The sequence below is a fragment of the Alligator sinensis genome, unplaced genomic scaffold, assembly GCF_000455745.1.
Source record: "Alligator sinensis unplaced genomic scaffold, ASM45574v1 scaffold366_1, whole genome shotgun sequence".
Classification (NCBI taxonomy): Eukaryota; Metazoa; Chordata; order Crocodylia; family Alligatoridae; genus Alligator; species Alligator sinensis.
In genome coordinates, this window is record NW_005841851.1 from 773,056 (window position 1) to 797,561 (window position 24,506).

Genomic DNA, 24,506 nt, shown 5'->3' on the forward strand with positions numbered 1-24,506 from the left:
AGATTTATTTTCTTTCAGGTGAACAACATTAGTGGCCACAAGTTGATTAGACTTTTAAGGTGGTTTTCTGTGTATTTCATACTGAGAGGTGGTGTTACTAGCATAGGAAATTTACATTAAAAATGCTGCCAAAATCTTCTAAATTTGGGTGCCTACTGGAGGCATCTTCATTAGTGGTTTGACTTCCAGAGGTGCTGAGCTCTCCGATCTTCTACTGAAATCCTTGGGAGCTGCACTTGGTACCTCTAAAAATCATTCCACTCTTCCAGGCACCCATAATTAAATGTTTGGCCATAGCTTTTTTTACTGTAACTTATCTGACTGATCTGAAAGTTTCTCTTTTAGCATGATGAATTCCCCCGTGCTTATGTTATGCTTTTGAGGTGTAAAACGTTCCACACCTGCTAGGCATTTTTACCTCCAAGTGTGGTTAGGTGCCAGCTTGTGATTCTGTGTTGCCTGGCAGCCTGGCTCCCTGCCTGCCCAGAAAGATCAGGAGCCCTTTGTTATATGCATCCCAGCTGTCGGAAAGGGCGCCTATTAATTTTGCACAGGTGACGGTGCACAGCAAAGAGGCGCCTGCACTATGCCCGCTTTGGTAATGACGGGTTGTAGGATCAAGGTGAGATAATGGTATCATTCCAACCATGCGTGTGTGAGAATGTGCTATGTGCAGAGCAGCTTGCAGAGGGCAGCAGCTGCCCACAGTTCTTCCTGCAGAGAGAAGGAGAGAGACTCTGAACCTGACGGTGTGAACTGCTTTTCTAGGTTTTTTTAAGTAATTTTGCACAGGAGCCTTATTCTTTGGAGGAGTTGCTTGTCTCCAGATTGAGTCCCACCCTTGAAATTTTCCCATGAGACTCTTTACTCTCTCCTTGCCACCCCTGAGCAATTGGACTGTGGGCTTGTATTCACACAGATGATGCCTGTATTACTTTTAACTTAATCCAAGAGGGTTAACCTGCTGACAACTTTTTTGGCAGCCCTTTTCTTAACACTAGGCTGTCTTGACCCTGTGCAGCAGTAGCTTGTCTTCACACTGCAGTGGCCATGGTCCCCAAATAAGACAAACATATAGGGAAAATGTTCACCTCTTTTCTTGGTTTTGGCTCCCTCTTGCCATTACTCTGGGAAAGTTGCATCCTTTCATATACCAGGGAGTGCTTAGTTCAGTTCCTAATGGACAAGTGTTCCCTTGCCATCATGGTTGACTCTCTTGTTAACAGTCAAAGCTTGAATGAGTAGCAGAAACTGAACTCCCGTCCAATAATGACAGCTTGCCATTTCAATAGCACTTTCCCTCTCAAATTCTCCACAAAATAGTTAAGGCTCACGATAGCTTTTCTGGCAGGTGAGTTGGTAATACCCTCCCTATATTAATGCTGCAGTAAGTGGGGCACAGAGGTGGGATGACAGGTCCAAGCATCTCAAAGGACTTTCTCCTAGGTGTGTTCTCTAGAATCACTTTACTGCTGTAATGCAGCCACCCTGAGGTGGAGGGTAGTGCCAGGCTCACAAAAGTAGAAAAGTTAAGTTGAGAAAAAAACATGTTTGAGCATCTTAAATGTTTCATCATATGGACTACTTCCCAGCTATTCTCCGAGCATTTCTGTGGTAGCTACAGCAATTCCTTATGTCAGGACTTGTCAAACATGTCCATGGAAAGATTCCTAGGTGAACACCTCTCCTGTCCCAGCTGAGTGGAGCATCTCCCCTTCCCACTCACAATCCTGTAACATCTCAGGGACACTTATGGTAATTGTTGATATGGAAAAGTGATAGCAGGGAAGCTAAATATTCATGTATTTTGATTTTTTTTTTTAAATTATAAATGATTTAGCAGTTGGGAGCAAGAAAGGCAGCATCCTGTGGCCAGCCAGGATCTCAGGGAGATGCAGTGTGTTAGATCTCCCCTTGGCCTAACCAGGACCATCCAGTGCAACCTATTTCCTGGTGTTTTGGCAAATTTTATTTTCAAATGCCTTTGAGCGCTGGTGTCCCCTGGGAAACCATTCCACAGTCAGGAACTTTCTCTGCTATTCTGTCTAAATTTCCTTTGTTTTGGAGGCATCTAGTAGGCCTCCTGTTTGCCTTCCTGTGCCACCAAAATGATTCCTTTCTTTCTTAAGCATCTGCACCCTTCAGATGTTTGCAGGCAGCTCTCGCAGCATTTCTTCCCCCCCACCCCCATCCTGGTCTCTTAGCCAAGCTCTACATATTTAGCTCATTTAATCTTTCCTCATAAGTCAAGGCTGTAATTGACAGCTCTGACACGAAGAGTCGCATTGGTTACACACGCTGCCAACAGGATATAAATACTTTCTGCACAGTGATTGAGAATTACAGTCAAGACTGTGATGAGTCCTCCTCGCACCCTATTTTTGGCAACCTCTTGCTTAATGCCAGGTTGCCTCAACCCCATGCAGCAGCAGCTTGGCTTCACAGTCCATTGGTCAGGGTCTCCAAGTACTGGGTGTTTCTCAGATTGATGCTATTGGGTCAGTTGGGAGATGCAGTGTTTAAGTAACTCAGGGATCCAGATGAAGTTGTGGTTTTCATGAACGTGGCCTATATGAACCCATGCACAGGGACTGGACCATTGTGGGCCACCATTCCCTCTAAGCTGCGCGGGCGCAGGCGTGCTCATGCCGCACTGCCAAGCGTGCCTGAGCGGCCACACACTGCACATATTACAGGGAACGCTGCTGTGGGCCATTCCTTCTGGGAAGGAAAAGTTAAAACTCCATGCAGAGTGTTGTTAGTACTACAGCTCCTCAGCTTGGAGCGAGGCTTGTCCAGCCAACGCAGAGTAAAATATTCGAGCACTTGCTCCCAACTTTCAGCTAGTGTATATGCTTCCTTTGCACACTGTTGCATGGAGACTTCTAGGCCAGGCACTAACAGGCTTGTGGCACAGACATTTCTAGCTGGTACTGCCAGGAGGAAGCTCCTGGTGCTGGCATATCTGCTTGGCACAGCTATGAAAATATGCAGGGAACATGCTAGGATAAATGGGAGCTTGGGGTAGTTGTTAGTCATTCCAGCCTCGGAGGTGCTGGGATGGAGGAAAGGATAACTCAGTGCACACAGCTCTGTTTTCAGCTGAGCAAATTTTGCCAGTTGCCTTAGGTAACTTGTCTTCTTGTGTTTGTTGCACTTTCTGTGAGAAGATGGGTACAGCAGACACTGGTGTTGGGGAGCCTGGAAGTTGACTGTCTGGTTTTTAATGCTGTATTCTGTATAGCTTTGTATGATATGGCTTCCCCACTGGGACTAGTTCGCAAACATTACATGTATTATTGCAAAGCATGCAACATAAAGAGGGCATTTTATGAAAGGGAATATCAGAGGAAACATTATAGCAGGGACCTTTATAGCCTTTCCATTATTATGGTTTAAATCTTGACATGGTCTTTATTTGCAGTGACACTGGGACCAGTAAAGAAGTGTTGTGTTTTTTTCTCCCTCCCCCTTTTCTCCATCCCCTTTTCATTCTTTTCCTCCACATCCTGTCTGAAGCTGTGGTGCAGAGATATGTATCATTAAACATGCAAGCTGCCAGAGAGCCAGGTTTCGGTTTAGGTGGAATCAGCCTCTTTTGACTCAAGAGTTGGAAACCAGATGACTCACCGTGATGCATATTTGTTGTTTTAAGTAACTGTCATTTTGCAAAATACTGTCAAAGCTTCAAACCCCGATTCCTTCTCTTTCCAGGGGGAGGGCTGTGTGTGTGTGATTCTAAAAGTGATCCTGTTTGTAACTGAGGTCTTTCCCCTAAAGACATCCAGAAATGGGAGTATTGGCAGTGCAGAAACTTGTAGAGATCCATTTTTCCTTCTACCTGAAAAAAAAGTCTCCCAGTCAATTACTTGAAAAGCCCCCAGGTGCTAAACATCTGGTGGAGGTTGTAGGGCCCCTGTTTTGCGCTTGTGTTTTTTAATATATACCCAAAGGGACAGGTTTCTCCAAAGGCAAGCAAGCAGATGGTTTTCATTTGGGGAATTTTGAGGAATAAATATCACTGCTGCTTTATCTTGCTGATTTCTAACAAAATGTTAGTGTTTCCACCTTCTTTCTTTTGTCTGAAGTCAGCAAACATGAGAGCAGGTTAACAGTAAAATTCCATGTCTTTTACATCATTTAGCGGTAAGGAAAATCTGAAGAGAGACTTAGAAATCTCTCTTTTCTGGTGATCACAACAGTCCCCCTACGGTAAGTTCAGATTTAAGGGCTTCTGTTTTCTTTGTTGTCTAATTCAAATGAACAGCAATGTACTTGCATTTGTTGGGAGGCAGGATTCTGATCTAGGTTAAGTCAGTGTAAATCAAACCAGACTTACACCTGTATACAGCTCCTTGCAGGAGAACAGAATTGGGCCCCGTTTGTGAAAACTGCATATAGTTCCCTTCTGATCGAATCCATTTATGGTCATATATTTCTCCCTTGCTTAGTTTTCAGCCCCCCACCACGTTGTTCCACGGCTCACATTGTGTGTTCTGTTGAAGTTCCTGTCACAAAACAAAGTGCAGTGACGTAGCCCAGAGGGACTTACCGCAGCCGATTGCTTTGTGTTAGAAAGTGGAAAATGAGCAGCTAGCTTTAAAGGGAGAGTTTTGCGGTTGGTTTCACCTTTTTACATTGAGATGAGGCATCTCTCAGAATCATGGTTAAACAGCACCAGGAAAAAAAAAAAAAGGTGCTGCTGTTACTCTGAAAGTTTGGAAAGGGATGCCGGCTCTTGGAGCAAAAGTCGTTTCATCCAATCATTCTAATCAAGAAAGAAATGCATCGTGCCTACTTTCTTTCTTCTTTTTTTTTTTAAGTTAATTTAATGCTTGTGAAAGATCATGAGTCAATAGCTCCGGAAACCAAAATCAGCTTGCAGAGCGTATGCAGCCTGGGTAGTAGCATTGCAAGCTTTGTATAGTAGGGACCACCCTCTCCAGGGACAAGAGCTGAGCTCAGTCTCTCTGGCCCATTCAGTGCTTGGCTTCTCTCTGAGGCTGCCAAGAAGGATGCCAGTTCCTCCATTTAGCTGACTATCATATAGACCTTAAAAGGGAAGGTTTTAATATAGTTGGCTGCTATATAGACTGTTAAAGGGAAGTTATTTATTGGAGCTGGCTGCCGTATGGATTATTACAAGGGTGTTCTTTTAGCTGCAGCTGGTATATTGACTGGTAAATGTGCTGGGCTGTATTGCTAGTAGCTGTCATATTGACTGTTACAGAAAAGATCTGTATTTAAGCAGTAGCACTGCACTGGGATCTCCCAGGCAGGATATTAATGCTAATTCATCTGCTCACCCCCTGCTGTGAGTGTTATTTGTTTAAATCTGTAGAATCCCACAGCGCGTTTATATCCTCACTAGAGTGAGCTCCGCTCCCTGTAATTATTTAACATTATATGCTGATATAAATTGTAACAGTTAAAGAATGGTAATGAGTAGCAAAAAAACACAAACTTAACCTTAGAAATGGCAGAGTCAGCTCTTAAAACAGCAGCCAGCAACTTTCGCTGTTCTCTCGCTTTTCCCAAGTCCATGTGCACAGTATTGTGCATACATTATGTGTGTGCGTGTGTGTTCATGCTCGCTCTGGCAACTGTGCCAGGCAAGGCTATAATGATGCAGAATATACTGTGTTAGCTTATGCACACACACATAATTACATACAGTGACTACATACAGCACGTTCCCCCCTCAGCAGTTCAGTTTCTTGATGAGCTGTTTGATGGGTGACTGAGTTAGGGCTACCATATTGATGGAGGAAATGGAGCTGCTGGAGGTATCTCTGGGGTTCTTTGCAGGGAATACTTGTCCGAAGGTTAAGCTAACAAGCCATTGGGTGTCAGTGTTGCTCCATGGAAGTGCAGTTGGCAGTGGGGTATGTCTGGCAGCAAAAACTGGACCTAGTTTTGGGCTGCAAACATTTTAAGTGTTTGCCCACAATTTTTATATTAGATGTGTAGCTATGCCAGGATTCTCTGTGTGAAGACGTGGGCGTGTATCAGTACAATTACATCCTGCCCGCCTGCACTCTTTAAGGTTGCTTTTGGCTACTGTAATGTTCTTGGTCCCAACTGTCCTGTGGGGCAGCCACATGCTTTTGTATAGCTGCCACGTTCTACTCCAGAAGTGGCTGTGCTTCTGCAGCAGGTGATGAGACCCTGACTTTCACTTGTCAGTTGTTGTTAAAAAGCTGTGAGGTTTGTAGACAAAAAACTATTTTTCTGGTGTGTGAAACAACAAATGGGAACATGCCTTTTAGAGCTGTAAAGAGATGGGGCATTATTTGGGGTAGGATGGTGATGTAGAAAAGTAAGTCATTTTTATACCTGTAATACGTGGCAGTTGCACGTGTTACTTTCAGCTAGCTGAAAAGAGGTCTGTATTAAAACAGAAGTATTTAAACCACAGAAGGCTGCTTTATCTGCTTTAAAAAATAAGCCAAGTAGGAAAGAGAGCAAAACAGTGTAAAAAGTAAAGAACATTCACTTTGGAAAGGCTCCTCAGTTCCCCCCTTCCTCCTTTTGATTTCAGGTGGGGAGTAAAAGCTGGCGTAAGAGGAGCCAAGCTTGCGCTTGATTTGCAGAGCAGCGTGATGGTCGGTCGGGCTGCGTTGGCAGCATGGACCAGTGCCAGACTTCACCACAATTCATACTGTGTCAGTTTAATAAATGCACTACTTAAATTATGAAATTACAAAAGAAAAAAGAGAATGCACTTATTCAGACTCTTAATACATTAAAAATAAGGCATTAAAACACTGACTTTTTTTTTTCCTTCCAGAATCAATAATGAACAGGAAGGGTTGTAGACATTAACAGTCATGGACATTCAAACTCTTATACATAAATTATCTTAGAAAAATGCACATAAGACTTGAATAATGTAAATACATTAATGCATTTAATAATTTAAACATTAAAGCGCATGCAGGAATTCGTGGCAGAGGCTGTTCTGAGATAAGGAACGGTCCTGGAAGTTGTGTGTCCCAAGATTGATGGCTGATTTCCCCTTGAGAAAACTCTCCGGGGAAGTTGCAGAGCGTAGCTACAGTGACCGGCTGTCCTGAGGAATCCCAGGACGGTGGCCAGCTCTTCTGCTCCTCCACCAGCTGCTTCCCTACTCCTTTCCCCAAATCCCAGTGTCCTGAAAAGGCCAACCCGCAACATGAACTCTGCTGTTTCTGTCTCCATAGCAGGGGAGCTTCAGTTTATCTGAAAATGGTGTGACACTGGCAAAGGAAAGAGAACATGTAAAAATAAAAGGTGGACAGTGACTACCAGGGCTGCTGCAGCCGGAGAGTGGAGGGGAAGTCGTGGCACCGTGTGGGGTAGGGCACAGGGCTTCCATGTGTGTTGGTGGGAGAGGGAATTCATTTCTTAAACTGACACATTCTGATCCACTAATTCCCCTGGAGATGGGCCCAACCTGAGAACCAGCCTTATATACAAGCAGTGTGAACAATGAATTTGTGTCTGGCCCCCATGGATTTGGGGCTTATCTGCCAATACGACATCCATTCCCAGGCAGCAGGACCAGGGGAGACTGTAGTGCCCCCCTCCTGCCTCCCTTCAGCCTTGGTCCAAGTTAAACTCAGAGCTGTCTCTGGCTCCAGCGTACTGACTGTTTGCAGGCTTCTTCCTGTTTTTACTTTTGTCCTCTTTGCATTGAAGCACCTTCATCCGCTAGAGCAGCATCTAACTGGCACACCTAAGTCCTCCTCGTGCCAAGTGTTTTCCTCGGGACTTTGAGCTGTGTCGTGTCTGGTGGTGTAATTAGCTTTGAAAGGTGTTGGAGCAGCCCCTCATTGCATCTTCCGTGGGTTTGGAGCTCAGCTGTCCTTGCCATCTCTACAGGAAAGCAGGCAGGCAATTGATTTAGGAGGTCATTTGCCCTGTACAGTACCACGTACAAAGTTGCATAAGGTGTCCTGCTTAAGCCTGGATACTGATGTGACAGATGTTAATAAAAAACAGAACTTAGCCTGGTTGTAAAGGGAGAGGAGTTGGACTGGTTAATTAAAGGAGCCTGGCACAGGGTACCTGGTAATTATTATAGATGCAAGAAATCTGGATTTCAAGAGGGCTGTGCTCATGAGGAATAACAAGGAGGTACCCAGAACTGCAGGTTGTGGGCAAGAATGCAGCAAAACCAGATTCTGGAAATCAGATTTTGGCAGAATTTGTTCAATTCCCCTTAGTTTATTTTTTAAATGGGAAGCTGAACTTCTGCATCCGTGTGTGTGAGTGTTTGCATTTGCATAGGGGAGTGTGTGTGTACACATACAGGTACACACAATGGAGATTACATCTAAAGAGTTGGAGCATGCTATAACTAAAGCCAAGGAAGAGATAGGGAAGTAGATGTAAGAGAGACAGACTTTTCTCATGAAAGGAGGTCTGGAGCAAATAATCCCCTACTGCTAGGCTGGCTGTATTGAAAATGCATTGCTGGATGTTTGGGGAGAGGGGTCCTTGTGACCCCCCAGGATCTGCTGGGAGCTTGCTTCCAATGTTTTGTGGCAAGAGAACCCCAAGCAGGTGCTGTATTATCACACACCTCCTCTCTCCTGTTGAAAGTTTCAAGCTCCTTAAAGTCTCTTCACTTTCAGATGCCAGCTCTGCAGCCATCTGGAAGTTAAATCTATATGTTTTGCCTGACGGGAGAAGAACTGGAGAGTTGTTTCACTTTAGTCAGATCTCTAGATGGGCCCAAGTATTTCTGTGTTAGCTACACCAGTTGGTTATATCAAGGCTTCTCAAATACGTTAATGGAAAGATTTGTGGATGAACACATCTCCTCCCCATCCCAAATGCATGGAGTATCTCTTCATCCCTTTCACAATTATGTGACATTCCAGGGGTAGCTATGGTGGCAATCACTGAGATGGAGAAGTAGTAGTAGGGGAGCATTAAGGTATTTTAAGCTTTTAGGCTGCCCTGCAGACTGCAGGGTGGCAGCATTGGTCCAATGGTGAGGGTGGACGGTAGCTTTTAGGATACCCAAGTTCTAGTTCCAGCTTTGCCACCAACTTGCTTTGTTGCCTTAGCCAAGTCATTCTCAGGGCCTGTTTCGCTCTCTAAAAGATTAGGATACTGGTGCTACTACTTTAAAGGGGCCTCGAACAAAAGATGCTCAAAGCAAAAGTATGCATGTGACTAAAGGAGGAGAGTGGCTTAGGCAGTGGTTAGGGAGAAGTACTCTGAATGTGGGGTTCTTTTGCTTTCCTTGTCCCAAAGAGGACTGGGTCCTTGTGTGGGTGGAATAGCGTTTGCAGCTCCTCCACCTGCAAGGGTGGGGTGGCTTAGGTGCTGGAGTGGGCATGTGCACTGCAGTGGAGAATCTCCTGCAGCAGGTGTAGTCTATTGTCTGGGGTCTGCAGAGGAGGAACTTGGTGAAAAGCTCTTCAGGGGGAAGGAACAGTAGGTTGGGGATCTCCCTAGGCTCACAGGGTTTAACTGCCACATTTAGCTGGATTTAAGAGGCAGAAGCATTTATAGCAAATCCTAATGCTGTGTCAAAGCCTGCTTTCCGCTTTGCTGGCTTTGTCTCCATGGGGGTATTGCATACTTTATCCCATTTCACAGCCTGGACCCTTTGCCCCCTGCTTAGGGGATTACATGGGGCAGAGATGTAAGAATAAAGGGAATCTTGGCCCTGCTGCACCCCTTTATCTCTGTATCTCAGCGTATCTCTCTCTACTGTCACAGGGGCCAGCTTTCCTGCCTTCCAGAACCCTGCCCTGAACTGCTGATTCAGAAACAGCCAATGTCTTTTGGGCTCTTTGCAGAATAAATGCCTCTTGCCTGCTCTCTTGGCACTGGGATTTCATCCCTGATTTACGGTGCTCAGGCTTGTTAACGGCCCTTGCCTGAGCTGGGTAGTGGTGATGGTGTGAAGGTCATTGTGTACATGGCTTGGCCATTGCGGGAGAAGTGGTGAGAGGGTGGATGTCTGGAGCAGCTGCACCTGCTGGGAGGGGAAGGAAGAGGAGGAATAGCCCTGCTCTTCTTCTGAGCCTCTTGTGGTGGGATGAAGGTTTTGACAGCCTAATTCAGCATTTAGGGAAGGATAGAACCGAGCAGAAAGATTCCCCCACCCACTTCTTACAGCCCAGCTGTGACAAACTGACAGATAATTAACAAATCAAGGCCTCCTATTAGCCTTGTCCCCAATGCATTGAAACAGCTCCTACATTACATGTGTCCTTTAGCAGATGCATGCACATTGTGGCCACTGAGGGAGGTATTCAGATCAGCTTAAAGGAAGGGGTGTCAGTGCGTTGTCAGGCATGGTAGATGTTGTCTGCCAAATGTGATGGTCCAGGAGACCACTCCGGAAAGAAGCTGTGGCCTTGCTGCATAGAAACCCCTTCATTCATGAAAGGTGTTGCTATGGGGTATCTTTTAGGAACCCAGGTTCACATGACAGGAAGGGACCTCCTGAATCATAAAGTCACTGGTTTTCACAATGAGTGCTATGAGCTGAAACACTAGTCCATGTGGCAGAGATTTGCACACCTGAGACTAACAAAGATTGCAAAGTCTATATGCCAGCAGCAAGCTTGTTGTGCAGTAGAAATTAGTGGATCCTTCATATTATGGCTTTCATATCTGTCTGTAGGCAGTGTGCTCTGAAGCATTCCTCTTCCTCATTCCAGCTGCTGGAACTCTGTATGTCCCCTCAAGCCCCCCCCCTTTTTTTTTTTTGCCTAATGTAGAATGGGTCACTTCTCATTCTCCTTCCAGTGAATTTGAGTCCCTGCGTATACCAAGATGTAGGTACATGCAGCCACTGATTCTATGACACATGTTGGAGCAGAGAGAGACCTAATTGCATCAAAGCCACTCTTAGTTCATGTATGTGGAGCCCATCAAGCTGAAAGCATCCAGACAGCATCTGCTGTTATCAAATCACTCGTGAGTCCAGCTAATTAAAATAGAGCTTCATTTTTCTGAACCATTGTTTGGCAGGAATTCGAAACAGGTCTAACCCAATTTCTGCGTGTTTATGAGCCTTTATTATATCAAAGGTACTTTTCTGTAAATGTACAGGGCAGCATTAAATGAATTGATCCGCACTGTATCACTGTAGATGCACTATGGACTTGCTAATGATTTCTCTTCCAGTTTTTTCCAGATATACTCCAGAAAGCTTGTTTTCTTCCTCCACCCTGCTATCCTCTTCCTCTCTTTTTCTTATTCTCTCTCTCCCTCTCTTACAAAAGACAGTAATCATCTTTGTATTTTACCCTTCCATGTTTCCTTCAGTCTACAGGGATTTTGTTGTATTATTAAAACATTTGCACACTTGCAATACAGAATAACAGCAAACTTTATGCTCTAAACTAGCATAAGAGGTCTCTCTTTCTCTCTACCTGGGTTCTTAAACAGTGCCCATCACCACTAAACCTGGGGGTGGAAGACTGCTGAATGATGCTATGTTGAATCTCTTTGGTATGGTGTGGGTTTTTTTTTTAATTTAAACTTTTCACAGAAGAATCTAGAGGTATCACATTCCTCATCATAATTTGTTACATACCAAACATGTGGGGGTAAAAATATACAAGAATGCGCTCCCTGAAGGCTGGTTGTACTCATAGGCACCTGAAAGCTAAGTCATGAATATTCTCTGCAGAAAGAGAATACCACACATAGGGCCATTCAGTTCAATATATATGAGCCTGGGTAGCAGCCCAGTGGAACAGTAAGAGGAGGAAATAACTATTTTCTAGTTCCAGATATTTACAACCAGAAGTGTCCATATGACATTCTTAAGTCTTAAGTTTAATTCTGACTAATGGGGTGAAATTAGGAAAGGGAAATTTAAGGTTAGCATCAGGAAAACTTCCTGACAGTGTGATCTATTAGACTGTGAGATAGTTAGGGAGCTTGGGACTGTTAAAAGAAGACTAGACAGAGCATTAAAAATAAACCGCAGCCAACGATTGTGTGCTAGCTGGGAGTGAAGGGGGATGACCTGTTAGGTTTTTTCCTTCTATAATTTCTGTGATTCTGTGAGGTTTTTGATGATCGAAGCAGTTCGGGAAAGGCTGCTACATTTAAGTGCATGTGTCCATACTGGAATGGCTTGCCTGTGTGATCATCCTTTGAATTTCAGCACACTGTATTTTGCATTTAATGCGATCTGCCCCAGGTGTATAGTCAACTCCTCTGTGAAAAGCTCAAAGACAGCATTCAGGAATTGGTATGGGAAGCAATCATAATGTTTTGCTATCAGTAAGCGGTCTGGGAAAGCTGTAGTTAATATGCGGGAGACGCAGACTGAAGGTAGTGGTATCGCAAACCCTATAACGTTAGACACGGAGTAGCTACGATAGATATCGCAGGACATGTATCCCCCACAACATTTTCTGGGTCTAGCAGCTGATCACTTGGCTAATGCCAGGGTGGGAGCAGAATGAAAGTGCCAAAACCAGGAAAGGTTTGATGGGCTCCATGGTGCTTGTGCTTGCATTCACTGTTGATATTGCTGCTGCAGAGAGCCACTTTAATCCCACTATTCTTACAAGAAATGCTCTTTCCTTTTTTGGTTTCAAAACAAAAAGTCGAGCATTTGGTTTGAGGATCCAGAAACCCAGGAAATGCATCTCTAGGGCTCCTCGTCAATTTGGGGCCTAATGAAATATAGAAAATACTCAATAAAAGCGCCTTGATTACTTTAAATGTTTAAATGTGGAGTTTTTAGCCATCAGGTTAATGTTTTTGTATCATTTTTTGATTTGATTGTAAGCACTTTTCCAGGTATCTCTGCCACTAGAGCGCTAATTGGATTTCCACAGATAAATGGTGCTAGCTGCAGCCCTTACATCACTGCGTTTTTACTTCATCATTATTTTATTTGTTTTTACTGTAAAGGTTAATAAATCTTTGTGTATTTAAAGCATGAAGCAGGACAGGCTGGCAGCAAAGGATGACAGCAAGAGGGACAAAGTTTCGACGGTGCTTTCTAAAAACCAAAAGCTGGAAAGAGAAGCATTCAGGCCCTTTGCAGTATTTTTAAATGAGCAGCTGGGTGTGTTACTCAGCCAAGCAGCGATCCATAATCCTTCAGATAAAAAGCGTTGATCTCTACACTAGTTCTCAGACAGAGCTTTAAGGCATTTGAATTGGGTTACCATTGATTTGGGGTGGGGAGGCCACTGAGTAGTACCAGTCTGTTTAGAGAGAAATATGTGGAGTTTAGTTTTTTTCCTAAAGAAAATTGGAAACCTTTTAGTGCAAACACACCTGGGTACCCCTAGATTACCAGGAAGGTCGATACAAAACCCAGTAATATACTAGGGCCAGGGAAGTAGAAAAGATCAAGCTACTTCTCTTTTGTCACAAAGGGGGGGGAAAAAATAGCTCTGAATGTTGGGCTGACGCCCCGCAGTCGTACAGTCCTGGGTTTTCAGTGTTTTGCCAGTGCTCTGCAAAAGCACGGACCAGTTGTTGTCACTTAGCTTTACCATAATATGGACCAAGCGTTCAGTGTGGGCGTTGATGCTCTCTGCAGCATTTATGTAGGTAAAGGCTGGTAGTGGTTTTCTTCCTGAAGCGGGTAATTGTTTATTAATTTTTTAGTAGGCAAAAAGTGTAATTGTAATAATCCCTGACATGTGCTGACTGCTCCAAGGTTTAAGAAAAATGAAAACCAGAAGCCACGTTGTTTTTGTAGTTTCCATGCTTTGCTCATGGTGTCTTCTTGTTTAGACCAAGATTTCTGTATCAAAACTGTGTGGGGCAGAAGATTTTAAGAATCAATCTTGGTAGCATTAATTCCCTTGGACATCATCTGAGTTTGATTTTGGAGGGTGGGGATTTGCTAACGGGTTTCGAGGTGAATAAGGTGTATCTGTAATGGTAGGGTCTCATCTTGGGTATATTGTGACATCTATCAGCTTGGTTTTCTTTAAGAAGTGAATGTACCAACCATGAAAATTTCCAGATTAATCTCATGGGGAAAATGAAGTCGTCTTTGTTGAATATTTATGGTGTGGACAGCAGCAGTTCAAGCATTCCCCATGCTTTTGCCCCCTCCTGGAGGCTGCATCCTGGAAAGGTTAAAAAGGAAGTTCAGTTTCCCTTAAAGCTGCTCACAGAGGATGCTACTTCTGAAGAAGCATTTTTGTGATGTGGACACCTGTCCTCTGGGAACAGAACAAAGACTGGTGACATGGCTGAACTGGCATCAATCAAATTATCCCACCAGCCGCTTGACTTGGATCAGTCAGCTCTTGTCAACCGTATTTTCAGACCCACGCTCAGTTTTCTCTTAATGGGACAATTAACAGCAGTAACAAAGTGCAGAGTCGGCCTAATCTCTGTTACAATTTGTACTGCGGTTACTGTCTAGGAGCCTGGTTTTGGACCAGTGCTAGGCGCTGTGCAGATACAGAACAAAGCAGTCAATCTTTGTCACAAACAACTTACACTCTAAGTAAATGTTCAATTTATATCGAGGTCTTTCAGTGGTCTGAACCCCTCTCTTCCCAGCGCCACTTCCCAACTGTTGTGCCTTGCATGATTTATTGTGCACCTGTCATTATTTCCAGCCTCTCAACTGTTTCCACCATCAAACCTTTTGTTTGCCAGTTTCTTATAGCAACACAAGCTCCTTCCTCTCTTCCTGCATACATTGTCGTCTTTGAATTTTCTGAGATGCAGGCAAAGGTACCCATGGATTAATTAATTACCTTCAGGTATAAGAATCCCAACTACAACCCCATTATTTTTGCTCCAGTCTCATCGTTTTCTGTTATGACAAAGAAACACGTCGTTACTAGACTCCTTCAAGCACGAATTAGAGGGTCCATCAAGAAGAGTTCTGTATAAAGTAGGTTCATGGAGTTGTGGATTGCTGATTCTCCAGTGCACAAGAGTTACCTCTGTTGCATACATATTTGGTGGCAGCTTCCAGAAATCGTGTATATTTTAGGTTAAATTCAAGGGAATCTTGAAAGAGCCAGCCAGCTTCTTATTTATGGAATCACAGGGAGCTAAGTTTATCTGAACAATTATCTTGTTCTGATCCATCTAACTTGGGTGAGCCTTTCAGAATCACACATGCCATGATAATTTTACCACTTGTACTTTGTCCTTATTCATGACACAAGCCTTGTGTCCCCTCTACTTAATCATCCCCCAGTTCAACAGCACGTGAATGGAGTTCGACTAGTCCTTCTCTGCCCTGCACTTAAAAGAACGAGGCAATATGTTGTTATCATTTCCCCCCTCTGCACGTATGAGGGTACTGTAGCTAGGATAAAAGGAACCGCCTTTTAAAGCTGTCGGAACTGAACTCTTTGAGCATGGCAGTGGGAAGGAGTGAGAGCTGAGGGGTGTTGCCATCAGCTGGCCTTGATGACTATATTATACATACTTTTAGTCCTGGAGTCACAGAGCAGTCTCACGGTTGTTCCCCTGTAGTGAGCATCTTGGACACTGAGTCATTACATTCCTTTGGAGTGATTCAGCTTAACAGCTTGACACTTTCATTAATTTTACAGCAGAGAGCCACAGTCTTCTCTGAGCTACCCTCTGCGAAAAGGATAGGTTTAAAGGGAACCAGAAGAGGAATTAATGTGGGGGGGCTACTGTAAAGAGTTGCAAAATGGGAGACTGTGTAATGAAGAAATCAAATCCCTCTCCCTATTCCTTGCATCTAACCCCTGCCCCATTAGATCAGTTCCCTTACCTGTCCTTGGCAGGCTGGCATCGCCTAAACTTTGAAGCTGGACCCTTCACCTGTTTCCTGGGAGCACAGACTTAGTGATCTCCGTCTACCCATAATGATCCAGCACTTTCAGCATTGAGGTTATCTCGGTTTTCTCCCTCTAAATAGGACTTCAAATAATTTGCTGCCGGTTGGATTTCAAAGCAGTGGAAATGGCAAATGTCATCTCTTTTTCCCCCCCATCATGTTATATTTCCTTTGGTGGCATCAGCAATTATAGGAAAGCTGCTGCCTAAATCAAGGCAGAAACACGGGAAAAAGGGGGATTTCCAAAGTATGATTATGTATTTAGTATGTGTATTTTTCTTCTAGGTGGGGGACAAAAGCAGTATGATGCCTTCCAGACTCTTCTTCTGCCCCTTAAAAATGCTCTGATACTTGCACCCTAGAATTAAAGGTGTTTGCTGCTTATTGACTAATCCTGCATACTGTAGTACCACATGTTGATACCACTCTAAAGAACTGTTAGTATTTCTTTAGAAACTGGTTTTCTCGGCATTTTATTGCTTGTCTGTAAAAGTTAATTTTGAGTGGAATTGGGGACCACAAATTTTCATCCAGGCGACAGAATCCTTTCTGAGGCTACAGAATTGTATCTGTAGAGCCAGACAGCACATTCCCTTAGTGTGTATATATACATGTGTATGCATGCACATATTGATAGTCTGGCAGTTTTTAGGTTTGCGTTTCTCTTAAAATGTGTGTCCTGGTTTCCAATGCTATTTTATTTTATTTTCTGCAAATCTAAAATGGGCACTGCTCTTTAAAACAAGTCAAATTTTGGCAAGCAGTACATTAGGTTTTAACCAGACCCAAAAAAACTTAAGTTGGCAGCGATATTTCACTCTGAAAGGTGGCTGCTGCACAGATGAAGTTGCTACTTTTTCATAAGGGCTTTTACTCCATATATCACCATGTTTTAAGAGAGACTTGGGTCAATAATACCATGCTTTAGAATTCCCTAAATACATATTTACACAATAGACCTTAAAATATATTAGTCCATCATGTCAGCTCCTGTACACTTCTATCAGGGATGTTTTATGTCCTTAACATATGATACAATAAAACTTTTTGTATAGCATTTTTCATACAAACCGTACCCTGAAATGCTTTGCAGAATTAAATAATACATTTACAAGGTTAAAATTTTAAAAGCTGAAGAGCGGAGAAAAGTTAAGATATGGATGTGAACGAGAAAGTAATTTGAGAGGAAAATTGGAAACCAGATGGAAAATCCATGGGGCAGAGAGATGCAGAAAGACTGAGTCCTGCTGCAGGGGAAGCTTAATGGTGAGGCTGGGTGAACGGACGGCGGGCTGATGCTCACGTGAGCAAGGAGTGTGGAAAGGCCAAGCCATTCGGATCAGCTGGAGGATATGTGAGGTGAGTCCAGAAACAAAGCCCGTCAAGTTGAGGGTCAGGTGGTCTCATTTCTCCGTATGTGAGATGAGAATAAAAATCGAGGAGGAAAAGAGAATCGGAGGGAAATAGACTCATGAAGCATATCTAGATAGCTACAGGGCTTTGATTCAGATCAGTGGGAATGGGGCAGCAGGGACACAAAAGATTTTGCAACTTCTTCCTTTTAAGCCGTTCCATTGTACTTTGACAGTGCCGTGGGTCTCAGCTCAGTGGAGGTTGTCCCCTGCCTTTGACACTGTCTGGACACTGTGAGGGGAGATGAAGACATCTCAGCTGGGATTTTTTACGGCTTTATTATTGATTTTTTTTTTTTTTTTTGGTCACCCTCTTAATGTAAATTAAGCAGGGCTTTTTTGTATGTGATAATTATAGATAAACGTATTTAAAGTAGATCTGAATTTTGTAGTCCTCGGGGAAAAAAGAGGAAGAGTAATTTTTCCCCCCCGTCCCTGTCATATGTGCGTTTTAATGAGCAATTTTAAAAAATTGAAAATAAAAGAGGAAAATGAATAGGTGTTGAACCAGCCTGTGATATGTAAATGCCAACTAGTAATTACCTAAAACCTCAATTTTCTTTCTGTTTCATCTTGCAAAACATTTCATTTCCACTGAGTGAAAACACTTAATTTGGGCTGCGTTCGGTGGCGAAGCCTGCGCCTCCCCTGGGCCTCGGCTAGGGGGAGTACTGGCTCTGCTTTGGCACAGCTCCGGCAACTTTGTCCAGCCCAAGGTTATTCCTCTTGTGCCACCCGGGTGGTTTTTCTCGGAGTATCAAATGGAAATCCACCTGCCCACCCCAACCCCTCCCCACACTCGCCTCTAGTTTCAGGGGGCCTTGCTCTTCCCAGTATTATTGAGAGCCGGGTGATAAATGCTTCCTTGGCATATAATCTTTTCTACCTTTCACCTGGTTTTTATTATGTTGGCATTCTTGGGTTAGATTTCATTCACAGAACTCTTTCTAGTGGGTCCTCGGGACTTGGGATTTTAGATTTTATTACCCTTTCTTTAATCACCCTTCACTGCTTTTGCTTTCTTTTCAGTTCAGGTTCTCTGATTTAAATCTGACTTGGGGCTTGTTTTCTTTCTTTCTTCCCTACCTTCTTTCAGCTTATGGATCCTGTGAAATGCTTTACCTTTCAATTTTCTTTATCCTCTGTTTGGGTGAGATCTTTTCTTAATGCTGTTCCACAGAAGTTCTGAGTAAGTTCACACAGGTTTCTCTGGTCTGGTCACTTTGGGGAGCTACCTTTTTAATATGTGATTGTAGAGATGCTACAGAACGGGGCCCTGTTCTCTCTGGGGGCTTCTAGGTGCTATCAACATGGAAGTAATTCCAGGGTTTCACTCCAGTTCAAATGAGAGCTTTGTGCATCAGGTAAATGTAAATTAGTGTCTGCATGCGATTTCTTTCTCTTGTGGTCTACACATACCCTGATTAGAAAAGACAAGCAGTTTTTTGGGAGGCATAAATCTGGTCTCCTTGGCCCCTGAACCCTGATTTAGGAAAAGGTGGGGTTTGCCCTGTTTGGGAACAGAACAGAAAGCTTGGATTACAGAGCTCAGTATGTGCGTAGTGTCCCAGGACCCTGACTCGGAGAGAGCTCTGCCTGGAATCTCAAGGAGCAGTGCCTCTTTAGTGAGATATATAGCTTCATAATTAGCCCCTTGCATTTTTTCATGAGTGCTAGCATCAGCGTTCTACGATGCGTTTCCCTGATTAACAGCTGCTTTGCAACTATTTCCTTGTGCCACCGATGACCATATTTGTCAAGTTAGTCCTGACAGAGCCCTGATTTCTTACTAAAACGCAGCATTTCTGTTTGAAAAGGTTCTCTTGCTCATTGCAATGCCAGGCTTTTAAGTCAGCCCTTGTTAAAACTTGAGTTGGCTTTAGCCTGACGCTTGTTAACAGGATTCTGGGTATCTCCTTTGGAGTAGGAGTGCAGAAACCTTTCACAGACAATTTAATCTTCTGAGCCTTGCAAACATAGAGCTGTATGCTGGGGGGGTGTTGCAAGAGGCTAATGTATTGATCAGTCCATTTGCCCTGTAGCCATGGCTTTTTACCCTGGCTAAAATTGATTGAGCTTTTCTTGTTGTTTCCATATTATTTTTGTTAATACACTCAAAAAAAATTAATTTCAACTTCTTTTACATGCATCGTATATATTGCCAGTGTTGATTGCTTCCGTACATGTAATGTAAACTATCTGTGCATAGTTCACGGCCTGTGCCGCCTGCGCTTAATGAAAAGAAGCGTTGCATTTAAACAGATACAGATCCGCTCGGAGAGACAAAATATCACCTCTTGCAGCATGTAATTCAGACCCAACCTTTGGTTCACAGGTCATCCTGAAGTCTCACTCTGTCAACAAATGCTGTTCCATAATATCCCACAGAGGGTTCCCAGGGTTAGGGAATCTAACGCAGCTCTCATTCACTGCACCCCTGACGACTCTCGGTTCTCTCTCTTCATCTGCCTGCATAGTTGTGAATGTTTAGGCTGATTTATTTTTTTTTCCGCTGCCTGGATGTGGGGGACGCAAGCACTTGTCCCCGCGTTGTTCTTCTGAATACAAGTGGTTTACTTTGTTCCTGTGAGCAGCTGAATAAGCAGCTTGGGTTCCTTGGGTAACAACCCTGTTTCTGAGAATGTAATAACAATGAGGGCTGACCTCACCTTCCTCACAAATGCTAGCGAGAAGCAGTTTGGGGGTGAGGGACCTTGGCTGCAATGTCAAAATACAGTGCTTTGGCCCAGAATTTCCCCAGCTTGTTACACTCTCACAGCATCTGCAGTAAAGTTCCTGTCTCCGTTTTACATCTCTGACGCTGAGGCGGAATATTTGGCCTGAATTTATGTAATTTGGCCAGGCACAAATATAACCCATGAATAGTCGCATTCATCTTCTAATTAGAAAATCAAATGATTAGGCAAGATCTAATGCAGGGTTCTCCCCTCGCTATTGCCATTCAAGAGTGTGTCTCCGTATCGTTCCCCCGATGCAGAAGGGCTGGTAGGATAGCAAGTTTAGGGAGTTAATTCCCTTTTAACAACTGAACACAATATTTTTTCATTAAAAATAATAAATGACTGTGATCAGATGGGTAAATGTGGTCTCTTGGCTACTGTGAGCTTGCAATCTGATATAAGAGGGGTGAGGTGATGCACACTGCTTAGCAGTGTCCTAATGCTAGAAAAATTTGGTCAAGTGTTACAAATGTTACAGAAATAGTATGGAACAATAAGTTACCAGCTGAGTCAGAATTATATTTGCTGCATGATTTTTCATCTATACCCAGGACTGCAAAGTGGGGCTTTTTTTTTTGTCTTTTAAAGGACTGCATTCGCCCTTGTTTGTGCAAAGAGAATCCTTAGAAGATAGAACATCCTCATGTGCTGTTTTTAAAAGATTGGCACACTGACCTATCCAGAATGATTTCATAAGTCGTTTATATAAAGAAGCTGTATTACCCAAATAAAGATATTTCAGGTGAACAAGTGGGGAGAGCTCTTGAGGCAAACATAAATTAAAGGAACGTGAGACTCTTGTGAAAAGGAATTAACAGTTTGGGGACTCGGGTTTTTTGTAAAGTTTGCTGCTGGCTGGTCATTTTATTTTGTTTTATATTTATGACCTTTAGGGGAAGAGAAGAAGAATGATACAGGAAAGAGCTTAAACAATTTAGTCCTTGAAGGGGAGGTTTATTTTTTTTTTTTAAATGAATCATCTTGAAATGTTTTCATTTTTCCAAACAAAAGTGTGTTCCAATAAACAGTGACAATCAATAGAACATTAAAACAGTTCTGTTTAAAATGACACAAGAAAAAAGTATGGCATTATATCTTACAGATTTAAAAACAATTGAAAAAATTGGTAACATTTGTATATGAATCTTAGACCTTATAGAATTTCAGGTCTCCAAACCTTTTATGCTACTTGCCTCTGTTACTAGTTGCTGAATGCAGGAGGGAACCTGGAAGAGTTCCCAAAGAAACAAGGAATTACTGTAAGAAGGAAAGTGTTTTGATATGTTCACACATCTACGTGTCTGCTTATTTGGGCATTTTTCTTATTCAGCACATTATCCTAAAGTTATTAGTTGGTGCGCTTTATGTTTCTGGCATCCGGCGTAGCGATATCAGTACCGTTTAAATGCGCGATTTGCCTATCGCCTGCATTTCCAAAGAGACAGATCAAGTGCACGTAAATGAGATGAAAATGTACTTTATGTGGGGTATTCTGCTGTATTACTTTATGACTGAAAATTATTAAATGTAAACTTACCAAAAAAAACCCCAACCCACCCACCTCTGCTCATTTTCCCCCAACTTGAAAGTATGCCGGGACTTTGTCAAATTCCCGTTAAAATAAATATGTCAATTTCATCTCCCCTCCAAATTCATTTATCATGCTTTTTTAAAAGGTGTTTTCTGCTTTACCTGATGTTTAAATTGGATTCGCTCGTTTATGCTGTTCTTTGCTGTATCCCCCACGTTTTTCTTAAATGAATTAGTAATGACAGCGTACTCCATCATACCCTCTCTACAGCCACTTTAAGGGAAGCCTGGTGATCTAAACCTTTTAACCTATTAAAGATGATTTTCCCCAATTGAATCAGACCCACCACAGGTGTAATAACTAATCATTTAAACTACACCTGCTATTATGTATTTTTAAGCCATTATGCGTGTTGGATAGATGATAATTCATGTTTATTGCATTGTCCAATGGATCCGTTTTGCCTACACTAGCCTGATTAATGTATTTAAAGAAATAAGAGATGCAATTTAAAAAAAAAAAAAACACACACAACATTGATGGAATGCACTGAGTACATTGAAAGTGCCATTAAACCCATCAGAACTTTGCTCTCTGACCAGAAATGCATATTTCAAGGGCTGGATTCAAAAACAAGGTGAAACTTGGTCATTTCAATATGTGTGTTCTATTTTTTTCCCTTTTTGCCGTGGAATGTTTTGAAAGCCTATTTAGATCTAAACTCGAGAAGCTTCATTGTAGCTTGAACTCCAGGAGACCTGCAAATCCTTTATTTCCTCCTCTGACACCTACCATAGCTTACAGGGAATACAGATGCCGTCTTTCAGGGATGGGGAAAAAACACCCTTCTCCCCCTTATTTATGGAGGTCCATTTTCTACTAAACAGGGATGAAGTGATCTCTCACCTGTTCATATGATGTGTATATCTCCTAAGTATTGTTTGCTTCTGGCTGGTTATTCTCCTCTGTGCTACATCCAAAGCAGCTGCCTTTTTATAAAAGCATATTAGCTGTTTACCCCAGCATAGAAGGAGGTACCATGTATGGGACAGGACGGTTTGGATTTAATAATGGGACATGGAAAGTGGTCCCTAGATTAAATTTAGTCCTGAGTGGCATGGACCCAAAGTTACTGTGCTCAGCAGACTCTGTGAAAGCAGTTGGTGGCCTCAGCTCTGTCCACTTCACCAGCAGGACCATTACAGTTATCAGTCACAAAAAGGCCTCCTTGTTTATAATCCCGTTAGAAAACCAGGGACCAAACAGGCCATGGAAAGTGAACTCTGTCATCCTTAAAGCTGATTCCTCAAGAAAGGGAAGAGGACAAGAGTATCTGCAGGAATTTGTCCTGTTACCTCTCTGTGGATAGAGAGGAATTGGCACACCTCGTTGGCACTAAACTCACTTTAAGAGAATGCATCTATTGTGTGTGCCAGTCAGTGTCATTCCAGCTCTTTCACTCTGTAGGGCTGTATGGGTCCTGAGTCCTAAGTTACCTCAAAGTTCCTCTTCTAAGGTGTCAAAGATATGGTCAACAGGCTGGATCCGGCCCACAGAACCCTATTGTCCACCCGCAGTGCTCGTTGCGTGTCTCGGATTCGTCTGGGGCACGCACTTCTTGCTTGGTACAGGGCCAGTTTGGGGTGCATGCTGCACATGGCACCTGTGCCAGACTACCTCTGTGCACTGGCTCCATTGTGCAGGGTGGTCTGTAGGTCTGATTTGGCCCATGGACCAGCTCCGTGCCCCTCCGTATTCTCGGTTGGTGAAATTATATTCCTTAGTTCCGAGTTTCACGTGCAGTCCACCACAGTAAAGCTTAAAGCTAGCCATGCACTTGTACAGGTAAATTGCTGGAAAATAAAACCAACATTTTTTGGTGCCTTTGGTTGGGTATTGTGACTGGGGACATGGAAAAGAACCTCCTACCTACAAATGACAAGAGGGTCTTGCCTATTGCCTGCAGTAGGTACCACAGTGGAAGAAATGGCAGCAGCCCCTTAGAATTCAAACAGAGATGTTGGGTTAGGCAAAGGTTAAAACATCAAAAGTCATCTGCCTTTCTTGTGCTCAGATAGCTCTAGACACGTAGACTACATCTCAGCGTGGAGGACTGCTGGTTGTCTCCTTACTTGCAATAGACCCTTGAATTTTTTCCTAACACCCTGCAACAATCTCAGCTGCTGCAAACCACCTGTTATGCCTCAGTGATATGCCTCATCACTCCTGATTGTGTTTGTCCGTGTAGCTAAGGATGGCACAACCTGATTCTTGGTCACCTCTGAGCATCCAAATAGAGACTCTGCTCGTAGCTAAACAGGGTTTCCTCTGGGAGAAGAGGTTTGGGGAGAAATATTTCTCAGTTGAAATATCTGTACCATTCTCTCCAAGCTGGAGTCGCAGATATGAACATATCCCAAGGTCAGATCAACTTTTGTCTGAAGCCCATCTACATCTAGGATTTGATAGCTTGATGCTCTAGTTCAGGGTGTGTTGTTTAGAATTAGGATTTTACGTGTTCCTGACTCAGAGCTTGTCTCTCTTCTGTTTCTCCAATCCCCTCACCCTAATCAGATCGCAACAGCAGTGAAATTTCTACAAAACTCCCGGGTCCGCCAGAGTCCGCTGACAACCAGAAGAGCATTTCTTAAGAAGAAAGGTATGGAGGCATCGATTTCATTCTCTCTTCTTGGCAAGAGTTAGAGTTGGGGTGTGGGCCAGAAGATACTGCTGTGGAAAATTAGGTATCTCCTGTATGAGAAAAATTATGGGGAGTCTGAACAATGCAGCTTCATTTTCCTCTCTGCGGGTCAGAGGTGATATTGGCCCCAGACGAGGCATTGTAGAATGATGCATTGAAGACATACTGGGGAGTCTTAGGGTTAACTATCAACTTAGGTGAAGTGAGGGCAGTTTAGAGTTACAGGCTAGTTGGTCAATTCTACCTCCTTAATGTCATTGGTTTTTGAATGGCCAGCTGCAGGTTAAAAGGTCAGCTGCTTCTGAAGAAGAGTTGGGGAGAGGAATGAAGGACAGGGACCTGCTAGAGT

General features: G+C 43.3%; 1 protein-coding gene across 2 annotated transcripts in view; it reads left to right on the forward strand.

Moving 5' to 3' along the window:
* Nucleotides 1-24,506, forward strand: part of PEX14 (peroxisomal biogenesis factor 14) — an 88,465-nt gene that overhangs the window by 18,458 nt on the left and 45,501 nt on the right. For both annotated transcript variants that reach the window (XM_006016156.3, XM_025211279.1), the window contains one exon: nt 24,031-24,115. In XM_006016156.3, coding sequence (XP_006016218.1) covers nt 24,031-24,115 — 85 coding nt within the window. The remainder of the gene's footprint in view (nt 1-24,030; nt 24,116-24,506) is intronic.